Source organism: Maylandia zebra, linkage group LG16 (genome assembly GCF_041146795.1).
Source record: "Maylandia zebra isolate NMK-2024a linkage group LG16, Mzebra_GT3a, whole genome shotgun sequence".
Classification (NCBI taxonomy): domain Eukaryota; kingdom Metazoa; phylum Chordata; class Actinopteri; order Cichliformes; family Cichlidae; genus Maylandia; species Maylandia zebra.
In genome coordinates, this window is record NC_135182.1 from 4,793,269 (window position 1) to 4,811,158 (window position 17,890).

The window sequence follows — 17,890 nt, forward strand, 5'->3', positions numbered from 1 at the left end:
TATGTTATTTGGAAATAGTAGTTTAAATACAAATGCAAAGATTCAAATAAATGGCGTTGATATTGAAAGAGTCAGTGAAAATACATTTCTGGGGGTAATAACAGATGAAACACTTAACTGCAGAGCTCACGTAAGATATATTCATTCCAAAGTATCACGTAGCATTGCAATACTCAACAAGGCAAAGCAGGTATTTGGCAGAACATCACTTCATATTCTCTACTGTTCACTTGTTTCACCATACTTAAGCTATTGTGCAGAGGTCTGGGGCAACAACTATAAAACCACATTACATTCACTTTTTACTCTTCAAAAAAAAGCAATTCGAATCATCCACATTGCAGGTTACAGGAACATACAAACTCACTATTTTTGCAGTCTGAAATATTGAAAATTGATGATCTAGTGAAATTCCAAACAGCACAAATTCTATTCAAAGCAAAAAATAAAGAACTGCCAGGTAATATTCAGAGTATGTTTTTTTTGAAAGAAGGAAGTTATAATTTAAGGGGTTTTTGTAACTTCAAAACAGGGAAGGTACGTACTACAAGAAAAGGCTTTTGTGTTTCTGTTCATGGAGTGAAACTATGGAACAAACTGAATATGGAATTAAAGCAATGTCCAAACATAAAACTGTTCAAAAAGAGTTATAAAAATATGATCTTCTCAAACTATAAAGAAAAGGAAAATATTTAAATTAAGTGAATGTCTCTATTTAAAAAAAAAAAAAAAATCATGATGTGATGTGATATTATAGTATATAGTATATCAGAAATCTGTTCACTATTTTTATTACAAATTATATCAAGGAAGCTGACTAAATATTAACTGATAATTTATGGCAAAGGGGTGGGATTAAATAAGTGTTTACTTCTTCCCACTCCCTTTCAACATGTAAATTAATCTGAACATTTTTTTGTGTGTAGTATTTTTTTCTCTCTCTTATTTTCTTTTCTAAATGTACCTGTATATTGTTCACATGTTGAAATTAATTACCAATCAATCAATCAATCAATCATTATGTGACCGTCCTGGCTACCTGCAAAGAGCTCTGTTGTCAGATGGAGGCAGTGTACAAAGTATATGGTATAACCAGTGTGTGATACACTTTTACATGTTCTGTTGGTCCATCAGCTAGCCATGTTAGATCCAAAATGTGTGTAGCATACTGACACATTTGTGAGACAATAATTTAAGCCATGCTCCTGTTTAGTTCTCCAAAAATCCGAACTGCGCACTGCTACATGCGATTATGTATGCGTCTGCACATCTTGGTTGGTTAACTAGTAGGCTGGAATAGGGAAGGGAGCGACAGCGGAGTACACAGCGATTTTAAGTTAAACAAATACACCATGAAAAGCTTGTTGTTGTTTAACATTCGGTTTCACTTCAGTTCTTTGTATGGTATAACTTAACTCAATAGCATAAAAGAGAGTAAGAGTGGCCCAGAGATTTGTTGTACCTTATACTTTGTCCATTGCCTCTATCTGACAACAGAGCGGCTGCAACAGGACTGCCAACCGACCACAAACGCGCCTACCCTGCTGAACCATAAATGCTGGTTCGTGGGGAAATGATCTGCCAGTGGCAGCTTGGGACCACGTACCTGCAGAAAGCATCTGTTATCAAATGGGGGAAAATATATACTGGCTACTCTTGTTTGTGCTTTTGTTGATCCATTAGCAAGTTGTGGAGAAAAATGAAGTTCTGACATACAAAGTCTGTGGTTTCTATACTGTTTAAAAAAAAAATCTTTCATGTTTTAATTTTTTTTTCATTCTTTTCTCATTCCTGGTGAATTTAACTGTTGGATTCAGATGATGCACAGTGTCATGCACATCATGCAATGTGCAGCTTTTGGTGACTTCTGGAGGTTGGAGAGCAGTGTACTTTATTCCTTAGACATTGATTATTTGGCATTCTGAACTAATCCTGTTTACATTAACTTCACTTTTCAAACTTGGAGTTTAGTGGGTGGTTTTAATTGAAGGTTGCTGACAAGTTTGTAAGCCTATAGCAAGAAGGACAAGATCACAAACTGTCTGCTTACTCATTCATGTGTATTTTATAAAAGACACAATCAGGTTGGATTGCTGTATGGGAGTAAAAATTGTTATGCCTGTGCACCATTATTACTATTGTCCCCGAAGAGGCTAGATAATCCTCTAAATCCTTGAAAATTACTGTCACTACATAGACTGTGCACTATAAATCCACAGTCTGATATGTCATTCAGTATATTTATGTGTTTTATTGTTGGACCAAAATTGGTATTACGGGACACAGAAAAATGAGCATTATGCCAGCCCTTCAGTCTTTGGCAACACTGATACATTTTAGCCAAATAAATTGTAGTGTTAGTTTCATTTTCTTCGCTTGTGTTGATACACAGCCTTACCCATTGATGCTCAAATAGTTTTGGTCCATATTGCTGCCATCCAGCTGTCATCCAGGAGATAGTGTTGCAATGTAGGTCCCCACATTTATGAGTTCAATTCAATTTTCAGTTCAGTTTTATTTATATAATGGCAAATCACAACAACAGCTGCCTCGAGGCACTGTATATTGTAAGGTTAAGGCCCAACAAAAATACAAAGAAAACAGAGAAAACCCATATCACATATCTTATATTTGATGGGCAGCACAGTGGCGAGGTGATAAGCACTGTTGCCTCACAGCAAGAAGGTCCTGAGTTTGATTCTACCACCTGGCCGTGGCCTTTCTTCTCCCTGTGCTTGTGTGGGTTCTCTCCACGAACTCCAGCTTCCTCCCACAGTCCAAAGACATGCAGTTAGTGGGGTTAGGTTAACTGGAAAATCTAAATTGCCCATAGATGTGAACATGAGTGTGAATGGTTGTCTATCTCTCCATGTTAGCACTTCAACAGGCTGGAGTACCCATCCAGCGTGTACCCTGCCGCTCACCATATGGTAGCTGGGACAGGCTCCAGCCCCCCTATGACCTTGACAAGGACAAGCAACAAAGAATAGATATATTTATATGATATGACCTGCTTTGGCGACAGTGGGAAGGAAAAACTCCCTTTTAACAGGAAGAAACCTCCGGCAGAACCAGGCTCAGGGGCAGCCATCTGGCATGACCGGTTGGGGGTGAGGGGAGGAAGGCAGGTCAAAGACACGCTGTGGAAAAGAGCCAGAGATTAAAAATGAATATTGATTAAATGCAGAGTGGTGTATAAACACATAGTGAGTGAAAAAAAAACAGTGCATCATGGGCAGCCCCCGCAACCTAGACCTATTGCAGCATAACTAAGCGAGGTCACCTGATCCAGCAATAACAATGTGCTTTATCAAAAAGGAAAGTTTTAAGCCTAATCTTAAAAGTAGAAAGGGTTTCTGTCTCCTGAATCCAAACTGGGAGCTGGTTAACAGAAGAGGGGCCTGAAAGCTGAAGGCTCTGCATTTCAAACTGTGAACCTTAGGCAGCTCAAGAGCAAAGCACACATGTAGGCAGCTGGGTCGGGTGTGTGGAATAAAGAAAACAGCAACAGGGTGAATGACAACAGAAATCTTCTATTTTCAGCTTTCAACTAAACTCATTTCTTTCTTTCTAACAGTAGGATAGACTTCATTCCTGCTCTCATTTTCTTTAAGGTTTTGGTTTATAGGCTACTGTCAAAACAGGACAAATCACTGCTGAAGGGACTGAAAGCCTCACAACACACCCGTTACATGGAAAGGAGCCTTTTTTTTTTTTACAGTAGTCCTTTTACATGGAGTGATAGGTTTACAGAGGTGTTACTTAGCACAATAATTATGACGTCCTAATTGACCTTTACTCATGTCAATTACTTCATCAAAACAGTTGCTCCAAAAAAGGTCTTTTAATTCTTATTTCCACTCAGTTTTTATGAGGTAAACAATGTGTTTTATCCTCACTTTCAACAAATGGCCAACCAACAGTTAAACCTTTGCAGATCACTACTCTCCTTTAAAACCATTTGAACGTTTTGTAATCTATTGTCAATGGAGATGTATGAGCTTAAGTTTGTTAGAGTTGCCCGAAAGCTTACATACCGAATAACTATGCCTTATGGACACATCATAATGTAAATATATTGTAATGCATATAGCTTTTATGTGTCATTTAGAATTATATACAGACAGCGGTGGAAATAATTATTTCACCCCTGGTGAATTTCTAAGTTTTCTTGCTTACAAGAAATGTCTTTATTTTTATGCTAGTTTCATTTTAATGGAGAGAGTGACAGAATGTCAACCATATATCCAGAACCCCCCCACACATTATATAAAAGTTAGGATCTGCATGCCATTGAGTGAGATAAGTACTTGGTGGAGAAGTCCTTGCTGCCAAACACTAAAGCAGGGGTCTCCAACTCCAGGCCTCGAGGGCCGGTGTCCTGCAGGTTTTAGAGGTGTCCTTGATCCAATACAGCTGATTTCAATGGCTAAATTACTTCCTCAACCTTTCTTGAAGTTCTCCAGAGGCCTGGTGATGAACTAATCGTTTGATTCAGGTGTGTAGACCCAGGGTGAGATCTAAAACCTGCAGGACACCGGCCCTCGAGGCCTGGAGTTCGACACCCCTGTTTTAATCTCTGTTCTTAACTGTGAGGATTGAATTCTTTGGGTCACAGCCAGGATTACTCTTCCTCCAAACATGGCAGGTCGAGTTAATGTCAAAGAGGTTGATTCTGGTGTCATCTGACCACATCACTTTCTCCCAAGCCTTCTCTGAATCTTTTAGATGATCGATGGCAAACTTAAGACGGGCTGATTCACAACTTTTCTCATGATCCTCCTGAACCCATGAGGCAAGGTTTTGCATGGAGCTCTAGACCAACGACAACCGTTGGTTATTTTATATTTCTTCCATTTTCAAATAGTCATCGCATTCTCACCAAGCTTCTCCCATTCCAGCCTTGTACAGGTCAGAATGAGTTGATTCTGTGGACAGGTACGCTTTACACATAATGGGCTGAGATTGGGAATATCTCTGAGTGACTGGTTTATTCTGTGTGCAACATGGGTACACAGCCAGTCTTTGGGAGCCACAATTCTGGCTGTGTTGTAGGGGAACAAATACATACAAATTCATTTCGTAAGTTTTATGTAATTATATTAGCTTTTTCTTTCTGGCTTTACCATAAAAATTCAGACTGTCACTTTTGTTGTCGATGAGCAAACATATTGCATGGCAGTGTGAATGTTAGATTGAAAGCACTTTGCTAGAAAAAGCAGAGAGAAAAATGTTTGTGTGAATGAGGTCTATCGTATAAAGCGATTTGAGTGCTCAAGTAGAAAAGTGCTGTATTGGAACCATTTTTTTTTTTACCATTCGAGTACATGTTCATAAAACCAGTGTGAGAGGATTTAAACCTTGTGACATGGTGTGTTATCCTGCTGGAAGCCGCCATCAGAAGATGGTACACTGTGGTCCTAAAAGGATGGACATGGTCAGTAACAAAACATCAGTATTTTCATGTTGGTTCCACCAAATTCTGATCAAGACTTATCAGACCCGGGACCAGTTTTCTGATTTTCTCTTGCCCAGTTTTGGTGACCCGCTTGGGAATTGTAGCCTCAGTCTCCAGTTCTTAGGTGACAGGAACAGCACCAAGTGCGGTCTTCTGCTTGGGTAGCTCATCTGCTTCATGTTTGGTATTTAGAGATGCTCTTCTGCATACCTTAGATGTAACAAATAGTTGCCTTCCTATCAGCTCAAAGCAGTTTGACCGTTCTCCTCTCACATCAACAGGCAGTTTGCTCAGTGACCTGCCAATCAATCACTTGATATTCTATTTTTCAGACCATATTCTGTAAACCCAAAGAGAAAATCCAAGCACATCAACAGTTTCTGAAAGACTGTCTGCTGCGAACAATGCCCCTTTCAAAGCTGCTTAAATAACCTTCTTCCCTATTTTGACGCTCACTTTGAACTTCAGCAGGTCATAAATGCATTGAGTTGCTGTCCAATGGTTCTTTTCCTGTTTGGTATAATTATTATAGTCTAACTAAAGCATCATTAGGACTTTGCATCAGGTTTTCCTACTTACAGAGCAGAATCTGGAAGTTCTTGTTTCATCTTTGACTTTTTGCTTACATTTCCTATTTGATAATATGAATTTCAGCTACTGGCAAGTAAAAACCCCCCCCCAAAAAAACAAAAACCTATTAACTTTTTATGTTGGCATCAAGGTTTATTGTCCTTTGATAATGTACAATATACAAAAATATAGGGTACCAAAAATTCACAGTGTCTAAAAGGCAGTGATTACTATACATTTGTCTACATGACAGGTCTAACAGTACACCTGGTAAGTTGCATAGAAGGACACAGAGCCTCACATCGCAGGGGACAGAGCTCGAGATCGACCAGTCAGTTGAACGCCCGTCTGACCACAAGCTGAGTTTACATCAAAATGACATCTTTTTAAATTTCATATCGCCGTTATAAATGATCATTTCCAGCGTATGATACGCGGTACTCTCATTGGTGGGTTATTTTCATTCCGGGTTCATGTGACTCTGGAGATTTTGTGTTTGAGCAGCTGGGAAAGGTCACAAGTCACAAGCGGTCGGTCACGTTGTGGAGCTCTGTCCCCAAACAAACCTCATGGTTGGTGTGTACTTAGCTGCTGTACTTTTTTTCTCTTTAAACAACTATAAGGCTTTTTTTTAAACAAACAGTGTTAGCTATACAATATACAGATACATATACACAACTGTCTTCAAGGACATTAAATGGGTAGAAGGCTGTCGCTCCTATATACAGATAGAGCTCTCATCTCGTGCATGTACATTAGCTGAACTGAAAAGCATTGCTGGGTTAGCATTCATCGATCAGGCAATAATAATAAAATATAGCTGTGAGAATGCCCTTTATAAACCAAGCTTTGACTATAAATAACGTCCATTCCACCTCCGCACGGACCAGAGGTGTGATGCTTTAACTTACAATGATTAACATCTCAGACATGAAACAGGAAAAGGAAACAGTAGAATGCCTGCAACACAATGTGGAGAAGTGCACACACACGCACACACACGCACACTCATACACACGCTTTGCAGACGTCATAGTCATATGTATGAAAGCATTTACATTGTACAAAATACAGTAGGCTCTCTTTGCTCATTCAAGCACACTTACATTCAGACACGCATGCATCCCTTTTGATGTTCACTGGTAAACTTAGGCAAGCGTAATTCAGCAATTTTCTTTTCTCTTCAAGAGGGCCCAGATCGATATTTTTTGACATTCTTTGCAAAAACAATATAATTGAAATCCTTTTATTTTTTTTGTGTGTTAACATTTCATGTATCGAAGATGCAATGGTCACAAAGCCGAACAATCAAAAACAAAAGGAATGTGTTCATTCAGTGAAATGGAAATTAGAGAAACAAGAAATAATTAGTTATCTTATTTAACAAAATATTTCTTCCTATGCTACAGCTCATCTGAGCATAAAACAATTATCATCTTAGAAAAACAAACATTAAAAAAAAAAAATGAACAAGTGACAATCTACTAGCTTATTCTACCATCATAGAAAACCCAATCCACTTGTTCAGCACACTGGCCATATTTGATATGACCACCGGGCTATTTAGCACTCAGCAGAATCGATGCATCCATTGGAGAATCAATTGGAGAATCAATCAATTCCTTTCCAGAAGTCTGTATTGTTCTTGAAAAGCAAAACAAAAAATAGAGGAAAAAAAAGTAGAAATAAAACAAATCTCGCCCCTGCCTTCTATTGCATACAGGCACCCACGGAATTCCCAAAGCTTTTACAGTTCAGAACGCTTCCAACGCTCCGTGCTTTGACTGTAGGAGTCGATATCCCTGCCCACTAAAGACAAGGGACTCGACTCATAAGCGGTATATTTCTCCTTCGACTGAGGATGATGTGAAGCGTAGTCAAACCCTAATCAACCCCAAACTTCTTATCTTTTCTGTCGTGTGAAATAGCAACAATGAAGGGCGTGGATCCCCCTCCCCCAAACAACCGAGCTGATATTGATCTCTAATTTACTCCAGCATTGACTTCATTGAGCTTTCTCTTTTTTACTGTTGTTCTCTTGCTTTGTGCTGTGTTGCAAGGACGTAGCTATACGTGCTTTTTGTTCTCTGTAACTGCTTTTGCTGTCGAGGGACTCGAAGTTCATTACAAGCTGAAAATGTGGTTTGTGATGGAGAGGCATAAAACGGTGACCCAGCTCCACAGAAATGTTTCTTCTTTTTAAATTTATTGTGTTCGTGTTAGCCTCTAGAAGTGCGGATGCTCGACCGACCCGGCATCGGCACTGAAGTGCGCGGTAATAACAATCTGTCTAAAGCCGTTACTCGTCCTCGTAGAGTTTTCCACTAGTTCTCTGCATGAAGCTGAGAGTTGACACTGCGTTATCCAGTCAGGCCTTTACAACAACACAGCCCCAGCTGCTTGCACAAGTTCCTGACTATAATAGGACAGGGGCATTCCTCTCCAATCCAGATCTCCTGATGGAAAGTTCCAAAAAGACCCTTAAAAACAAACGTGAAGAGGCTAGAAAGCAAAGACAGGGGGCGATGGTGATCAGAGGAACTTGGCCAAGCTCTGAAAAACACTTCAGTTCATGTCGGTTCAGTTATGTCACCATGGCATTGGGGGGTGGCGTCCGTTTGGGGCAGCGGGGTGGAGAGCCGGATTTGGGGCGGGTCTCAGCTATTGTTAGTGTGGTTGTAGGTCCTGCACGGTGATGGGGATGAGTTGGGCTGGTAGTCAAATTTGCCGAGCGCTGTGGGATAGTAGGTGGTGGTGTAGACGTTCGTCTGCTGGAGCGGTGTTGGGTAGAAATTGGATCTTTCATCTGGCAGCAGGTTGTTTTTATTCAGTGTCTGAAATAACACAGAAGGGAAGAAAGTCGCATTAAAATCATATGCACACTATGAAACACTATGCCAGCAGACAATATTCTATAAACATTAAACAGCCAAGTAAGCCATCCCCTTTATTTACCATCTTCATGCTAAGCTAAGCCAACTGTCTTTGTCTTTAGCCTCATAATTATTATACCCACATGAGTAATCTTATCTTCTAACTTGGTGAGGAAGTGAATGTGAATATATCCTCGAGTTGTTTGGCTGCCAAAGCAATAAAAATACTTCAGCATGTTTCCAATGCAAATGAGCTTGTCAAGTATTTTTTCCAAAATAAATGTTATTTTACTGAAGTACACTCGACTCTTATGCAGCTCAATCTGCTTCGTTACAGATACAGGCATCCACTTCTGGAAAATCCCTCATACATGTAGAGCTGGAAAATAACGCAACACTGGAATATATTTTCAGTCACTTTCAGACCAAGTTTTGAGGATTCAATTATAGATGGAATTCTTGAGACAGAAATAGGGTTTTTGGCGTGGACAGTTTTGTTTTGCATTCCTCAGAGGTGCAGATAATATAGAAGTTAATCTTCCCTGCAGGTAAATAAAATACCTCCAGTAGCTTTGAGGTTATTGTGTGAGCGAAAGTGTATTCATAACCAAAGCAAACCAATTTAACAAATTTAATTTGGATCTTGTCAAGCATACTCAATGCTCTTAATATAGGAGATGGCGGGAATTCATTGGAGCTCTCAAATAAAAACAAGTCTAAAACCCACATTTTATTCTAATGCATTTGCTGAGTCTCTGGTAAAAGCCGACCATAAGGTGAAACACTTTCCAGGGGAAGCATTAGACTAATGTAATCCATCTGAACAGCTCTGGGGAGCAGGGCAGGAAGATAATCAGGTTAGAGTCAGTGAAATGCACAACAGTGGGCAACATAAATTGGCCTGGAGGAGAGGGAAGCCACTGCATAAACAGTGCCGTAGTGCTACATGGTGACATCGGATGCACATCCAGCAGAGTCTGGCTATCCCCTCTGGTCATTAAAGCTAATGAGTTCGGGCTCTCAACACCACGATGGCTGTCAGCAACACATCCACACAACCGCCAACAATAACAGTGAAGACAACAAGTATCGAGAGGCTGACACAATCAAAAAACACTGGGATGAGAAACAGTTATTTGGCACCACGTTTGTTGATGATGAATGATGAATCTGCGCTTGGAAACACTGGCTGGCAAAAAAATAAGTTTTGTACAGACTTAAAATAGCTTTATAATACTATGATACTTCTATTTTAATATTACAGGCTTTTACTAAGAAGATAGTGAGCAAAGTGACCATCTTTACATATGCCATGATGCTTGTGAGGTGGACAGCCTAATCAAATTGTGGTCTGATGTGCACAGTAACCTCTAGAAACAGACAACATACTGTGCGAATATATAAAATCAGTGGCAAAAGGAATTATGTGTGTTATTTGCAGTCAGTTTGCAGTCTGGCAGGTAAACGGTCTGTGTGGAAAGGAGAAAAAAGGGCCTCTATTTGTCCAAATGTAACCCTGAAACACGAATTTAGCTTCTTCTTTTTTTAAAATTAGTTTTTAACATGCATCTTTAAGCAAAGACCAGCACATTCACAGCTAAAACGAAGATTATCTTATCGCTGTTGCCAAGTGCTTTGTCAGAGGGGTCGTCTGATTGTTGGGGTCTTAACCTTACAATGTCAAGCGCTGGGGCAACTGTCATTAAACTGACGCTATATAATTAAAGTTGAGTTGAAATGAAATGTTATTAAAAAAGATATTTAGTGACAAACACCAACAGACTGCAAACACGAGGTTAATGTTAAAAAAGCATGGCCCAGTTTGAACCTCATCCCACAGGCCTTAAACTCAAAACTCTCACAGACTTATTTGACATCATCTGGTGAGTGCCTGGCTGCAATAGTAAAATGTGGATGGCCCAGTCCTTTGTGAGAGATATCATGACGTAACATAGATTTTCTTCTATGTGGGGGATTTTTTTTTATGGCTGAAGCACTCGGGACCAAATCCCATCCAGCCTCTTTCCTTAAGGTGTCTACACTGCAAGATTTTGACAACCTTATAAGTTCATTACAGTCCACACTGTGTGACTTGGATCTAATCAACCTGGCTAGGACATCAAGTTTGATGCATGGAGACAGTATGATGAAAATACCTACTGAGGCGGTGCCAAGATGCATGGCTGTTACTCCTCCGTTATTTGTCTCCATGCTACGTCCCCCTTGGCGCAGTCATGATAACAGCTGAGGGACACATCACACAAACAAGCTTCTGCTGCCACAAGTCAACTGGATTTTATTCTTTGTTTGAATTACAAACATTTCATTTGGAACATTTTACTTCCATTACTCCATTTGCATTTTTTTCCACTAAAGGGCCAGCGTCAAAATGATTAGCGCGACATCGCCATGCTGCATTCCTGTTTGTAGAGTAGTAGTTGTAAGTTTGTCCGTGACAGCCCAAAACTGCATATTATACAGCCGCCTTCACAAGAAGGAGGAGGTGCAGATGCAATTGTTAAATGATCATTGTAGTATTTTTTTTTAAAATATAAATGAATCCTCTACGGTCATTCAGAGAGGCAGGAGGGAAGGACACCTAACCAGAATGTTTACGACAGATACAATTTCTGATTTTGGAGTGAAAAATCAAACCTCCTAGTTTTGCTCAAGAAGAGTTTAAGATAATTTTTTCAGCTGTTTCTCAAAAGCATCTTGCAGAAACAGGAACAAGAAATGCAATAACAATATCCCAACTCAATCAGAGAGTAAAACAATTGAAGGATGCAAAATGTCACTAAAAGTCTACAGGCTTCTAAGGAAAACAGCTTCTTGACTTGCTGTAAATGTGAATGCACAGTAGACCGATAGTAGTGGGAGGTCGCAGGCTGACTAATGCTTTAGAAAGCTAATGAGCCCCATTCATAAGGGCTTGGTGCAGGTAGTAAAGCCATACAGACTCCGTATAGGAGCGAGAAGGAAGAGAAATTAACAGTAATTCATCTTCTGCGCGTACTGCACCATTGAGATAAATGAATGAATAAAAACTCTAAATAAAACATGAATCACACCCACTGCCCTTGAATCCTTAATATTTACATTGTGTGCGTGTTTGTGTATTTGAATAACACCAAGTAAACAGCACTTTCATTTGTATTTCTGCATAATATTGTGTGCTTCACTTACCTTAAACTCCATTGGTGTGTACTTCTCATTCTTTGGCGTGGTATTGCCCTTGTAGTTGAGGTGGTTTGGGGTGGTGGGATGAATGATGGCAGACTCTTGAGAAGGCTTGTGGAAACGTTGACAGTACACATAGATCAGGAAAGATAGCAGCCCCGCCCCAAGGAAACAGGAAACACCAGTGGCAATTAGGTGGATGGAGGTAAATGCTGCAAAATAAAGATGACACACGGTGTTAGCAAAGCTTGAGTACATATTATTAGCTTGAAAAAGGACATTTTTCAACACCCATATTTACCATGTGTAATGCATTAAATTAACCCGTAAACTCTGAAATACCATGAAATAATTGCTCAGAAATTCACATCTTTTCAAACTAGAGTGTTCATTTACCTTGTTAAAAACTTCCCAAACTCATAAAGCCAAACCTGCTGCTTGGCTGCCATGGAAGGATCATCAGCTAATCCAGATAACCTGTGTCTTGCAGGCCATAAAAGCTGGCCCAGGTAAACTGCTCAGGTGCTCTCTTCCACTCCACCTGACTTTAACCTATTGGTGATCTGTTTCTTGGTTAGGTTATGTTTAATATATATTTTTTAAATATTTAAGTAAACCTCTTGTGTGAAGGTGTGTGTCACCTACTTTGAACCAGTTTGTGGCAAATGGGGGCTCGTCCGGGATCTTTAGACCGATTGGTAAGATTGAACTTTGAGTCAGTGCTGACTTACTAACTTAGCTTTAGGTTTGCTAAATGCTTATGCAAGTTGAACTAAGTTCTGAGTACAGCTTAAAGTAGTAATGGTATTTAGCATTGTGAGGAGTATCTTAGGGAGTTCCACACAAGATAGAATTCTTTGGATCGGTTACAATAATTTAGGTATTCTGTGGTTGATGTTGGAAGAGAGTAGCAATAGCATAGTGCTTGGGTGTTAAACCCATGAATTTACAGTTTCATTGTGCTTTTGGTGAGTATAGCCACACGAGTCTCTGAGCCATGCATCTCTTTTGTAATGGTTCATCTCAATAGGAGACCAACCACGCTTTCTCTTTAGTGTGACAGCTTGTTGAAGACAATGTCTTGGGAGCATTTATCTGGTTTCCAGAAACTTGCTAGTTTGCTCTTTGGCACCGTTGTTTTTGGTGCATATGCATCTGTCTGAAGACTAGGGTTAAGATCAACTTGTATTAAAAAACTAGGACTAGGGAGCATAAACTCTGTGTCTAGTGCTTCACCAACATATTTGTCGTGTTGATTTGTGGCCTTACTGGACACATGGCTGGACCAGCCTTCTGGTGTAACTATCTGACAAAGTGTAACTGGTAAAATGTGTGAAGGGTAAGAGTTCCAAAGTTGAACTAGAATAGTGCTGTGAAATATTTAAACTTGGTAGTTTGGTCTGGTAGCTTTGTTGTAGACCCATTATCTGCTTTGCTTTGAGCTTTGTTGTAGCTTTGTTCCCCCTTTGTTGCCGTCTTGGCCATTTTGGTTAGTATTGACGTTTTTGCTTGGAGGAACCTTTTGGTGTGCTACTGTGGTTGACGCTCATACTTTAAATCCAGTGTTGTGTGGGGGGTGTATAGCTGCAGACTATATGGCAGCACTTGTGATGAGATCTGGTGCTCATTTAGGTACCAATGAGTAGACTTTCACTTGCTGTTAGGTTAACTGTTTCTTTTTCGTGTTGAACCTATTTGCAAAGATTTGCTTTCTGGGGCAGATACTACTTTCCCTTTCTGTATACCAGTTACACTATTAGAAATCTCCTGTAATTAGAACCCATTTTGCCTCGTATTCCTATAACCGCCAACATTCACTTTTACTTCCCACCACTTAATTTGTTCCTGTGGTAGGAAAATTGGATTTAGTAAGGGGGTGGATGTCAGCTCATTTGTGGGCCAGGTTGTGTGGAAGCCATTTTAATGTTGCCTTCTATTGTTGCTTTTTTGTTTTCTCGTTTCAGAATAATTTGCAGTGTCAACGCGGAATCGTGATTTTTAAGGAGGGTGATGTTAAGCCCCTCCCCCACTTATTAAAGCCCCGGTCTGCTGTTTTGCTGGCATGGGAGGATCGTCAGGTAACATAGGCCACCTGGGTCTTGCAGGATATAAAGGTTGGCCCAGGTGAACTAGTTAGTTGTGCAGGGAAATACTCGGACCATCCATCAGCAACCAAATCACTTAAATCACTGTTTTCCCCAATCAAATACTTCACAAGGTCATCTTTACTATGTCTTCATTCCTAAATGCACTGAGCTCCTGCCATGTGGTTGGTTGATTAGATATTTAAGTTAATGACCAGTTGAGGTGTACCCACTAAAGTTGCTCATAAGAATATAAAGCAAGACTGAAATACGACCGTCCAGGGTTCTTTTCCTGATGTATTTTGTTATCAGTGCAGTTAAAACATCTGTAGGACTTTTCTATCAGTAGGTATGAGGCCATTAAAAACATGAAACGAAAGAGTTGTCCTTCCTCCTCCTGACTGGCTGTTAGGAATTCTAACAGACTATAATAACACATATGAAATGGACATATAAATATATACAAATATAATGTATGAAAACACACATCATGGACAGACATCTGTGGAAACATACAGGGGGAAAGAAAAACCCTGAACATGCACAGGGAGATGAAGCGGAGGCAGCTGTTAATCCACTTACCTCCACAGTGTTGGTCCTTATCAAAACCAGATGCAGGGAGAATGACTGCAGAGAGGAGAGGAACACACAGTCAGACACACACATGCATGCACACACACACACACACACACACACACACACACACGCATTCCCTGGTGTAACAGCCTTCAGAACACAACAACAACTGGTTGCAACATCAGGGGAGTTGACACATGCTGAAAAAAGATGGTAAATGAAAAATTTAAATGTCTCCTCAATGATGCACAAACGGTCCATGGAGATTTTTTTGCTTTTAAAAATCAGGGTATTTCAAGAATTTCTAGAGGAAAATTGACTTGAGCGAGAAGCAACAGCCCCATTGAACTGAACCTGTCTAGATGCTGTGATAGAAACTAAGGGGCAGGACAAACATTTACAGGTACAGCACGACCTTTCTACCAGCTCCACTCTCATTGAGCTTCTTCAAAGGAAGAGGAGGAGCAGGAAGGCCTGTGGCTTTCAGTTGTTAAATATTGCAGTTCCTCATTGGACTGAATTTCTTTTAAATTTTCAACTTCTTCACAGCTGCCTCCCTTGTGCAAGTGACCTTAACAAATCCATCCTTCGCCTCATTGAAATCTGCAATAAAATTAGATGTGATTTGCTGTTGTGACAACCCATTAATATTAATCGCCTTTGTCTGGACTCATTAGGGATTCTTAGCCTGGAGAGGCCTATGCTGGCAGGCCATGGAAGATCATTTCAGGAGAAACTTTCTGAAATCGGCATCAGCAAAACAAGGTGTGCCGAGGCCAGTTGGGTCAGCTGCTAACTTATTGCATTCACATGGACTTAATTATGGTTAGTCAACATGAGCAAATGAGTTTTGTGCACAAAGAGGATGTCGACTACAAAGACACAAACAATATGTGCTTTTATTTATGGATATCTGTTTTAGGATGAAGACTGTGATGATGCTGATTCTGCGTACGTACAACCTGGACAAACAAACAAGTTATGGCTTTTGGAGCGAGCTGCCAGTGAAGATTTGGCAAATCAAAAATCTTGGCAAAATAAAATCCTGAAGTTGTGCCTCATATTAAGCTTGAGTAAACCCACAAATTGATGTCGAAGCACTAACATGATGGTGATACTGAAGATTGTTAGCCCTGGTTTTGGTTTGTGTAGTTGAGAATTGTTAGATAATAAACTGATCAGTTGCAGGGCAGAGTGCCAATATTATCATTTATCTAAAAGGGGACGTGGTATGCTTTTCTTATTTTATCTCATAAATGTGTATACTGTTGCTGTAGTAGATCACCAAAGCACAGAGGCCAAGTATACATAGGAAAAATCAGCATGACTGTAAACCATGCAAAGGTATTCTAATAACAGTCCAAGAATAAAAGTATGTAGTCGGAAATGAGCATAACAATTCTGAGACTTTCAGTCATGTCTAAGCAAAAGCTTTTGGCTGTAACACAGTTAGCATGCATACACTACACATCTTGGAGAGGTAACTCATTTTATCAACAGAAGAAAGCATGTCAGATGAATAACAGCAGCGCACTTAACAAAACCCCGAAAATAACATCAAAGCAGTGGAGAAACTTTAGAGATAAAGTCAAACGCAAAACAGGATGGAGAGCGATATATGTGAGAGGAGCCTTCCTTCTGCTCGAGAGACACTATTTGCAACCACACACACAACTGATCAACTAACTAATTACACGACTTCCATTCCATCTGCTCAGTTTGTAAATTATGACTTTTGTCTTCTCTAAAAAACATTAATAACTGCATAGACATGAGTAAGAGTAGCCCATATTACCAGTTGTTTCACACACCTGTTGGTACCAGTAGATCAAGCTGCAGTAGAAGACCTTTCAGGTTTGAGTGTGGGGTGGGCATTGTATTGATACAAGGACACCAAATATTGATATTCTGTTAAATGATTACCTTATTTAACAGAAGGGTTTGTCACAATGGGTCCAGTCATGTTTCACAAATCCCAGCACAGCTTTAATGACAATTTCCTTCAGTTAAATGCAGATAAAACAGAAACTTTGATTATTGCACCTGATCACATGCTCTCAGAAATTAGGCAGCATATCAGTTTTTTAGACCCTTCATTTCAGTCGAGTCTCAGAAACTTAGGTGTTATATTTGACAGTTCGATGTCTCTTGAGAAACACTCTAAACAACTTGTCCGGAACTGTTTTTATCATCTAAGAAACATTTCTAAACTCAGGCTACTGGTGTCAAAGGCAGAACTTGAGATGATTATTCATGCTTTTATCTCTTCTCGTTTGGATTATTGTAACGGTCTTTTTACGTGTCTTAACAAATCAGCTCTGGATCGCCTTCAGTCTGTTCAGAATGCAGCGGCAAGACTTTTAACTGGTACAAACAAGAGGTCACACATTACTCCAGTTTTGGCTTCTCTTCATTGGTTGCCTGTAAATTTTAGGGTTCATTTTAAAATTTTAGTTGTAACTTTTAGAGCTCTGCATGGTGAAGCTCCCCAGTATATCTCTGACCTGTTGAAACCTCATGCTTCATCCCGAGCACTTAGGTCTTCAGGTCAGAGGCTACTGGTGGTCCCACGTACTAGATTTAAAACACGTGGGGATCGGGCTTTTCAGGCACTGGCACCTAGGCTGTGGAACTCTCTGCCGTTGTCTTTACGCTGTCTAGACTCTACTGACTCCTTTAAAAAGCAGCTGAAGACATTTTTATACAAATGGGCTTTTAACTAATTTAATTAATTTTAACTTGTATGTCTGATCTTACTGTAAAGCACTTTGTGATTTTTATCTGTGAAATGTGCTATATAAATAAATTTTACTTACTACTTACTTACTTACTTAAAAATGACTTCCTACAACAGGTTCGTTTTTAAGTACAAGCATGAGCCACTTAGATATTTTGTCATTGAATACAAATAAGCCCTCTGACTATGACTTACATTTTTTCCCCACACTGACAACGCTTTCAGAGCACGTCAAAATGCTCCAAGTGTCTGAAAATATTGTCAGCCTCCTGGGGGTAACTATTAGTTGTGTTGTCATTCAGTTTTGTTGCCATTAAAATGACACAAAATGTACAAAATCTGAAAAAACAACAAAAAACAGACAAGGCTGAGCCACTAGAACAGCTAGCTGTTTGTGTACCCTCGCTTTGCA

General features: G+C 39.8%; 1 protein-coding gene and 1 long non-coding RNA gene across 4 annotated transcripts in view; one reads left to right on the plus strand and one right to left on the minus strand.

Annotated features, from left to right (window-relative positions):
• Positions 1 to 6,172: 6,172 nt before the first annotated feature.
• sema5ba (sema domain, seven thrombospondin repeats (type 1 and type 1-like), transmembrane domain (TM) and short cytoplasmic domain, (semaphorin) 5Ba) overlaps positions 6,173 to 17,890 on the minus strand; it is a 200,872-nt gene continuing 189,154 nt past the window's right edge. For all 3 annotated transcript variants that reach the window (XM_076875383.1, XM_004568969.4, XM_076875382.1), the window contains 3 exons: positions 14,748 to 14,792; positions 12,088 to 12,293; positions 6,173 to 8,862 (listed from right to left, as the gene is read on the minus strand). In XM_076875383.1, the coding sequence (XP_076731498.1) occupies positions 8,686 to 8,862; positions 12,088 to 12,293; positions 14,748 to 14,792 (428 nt within the window). In that variant the 3' untranslated portion in view covers positions 6,173 to 8,685. The remainder of the gene's footprint in view (positions 8,863 to 12,087; positions 12,294 to 14,747; positions 14,793 to 17,890) is intronic.
• LOC143413101 (uncharacterized) lies at positions 12,605 to 15,799 on the plus strand. The gene is made up of 4 exons (XR_013093678.1): positions 12,605 to 12,779; positions 14,046 to 14,159; positions 15,419 to 15,566; positions 15,664 to 15,799. It is a non-coding gene; the product is annotated as an uncharacterized LOC143413101 (long non-coding RNA).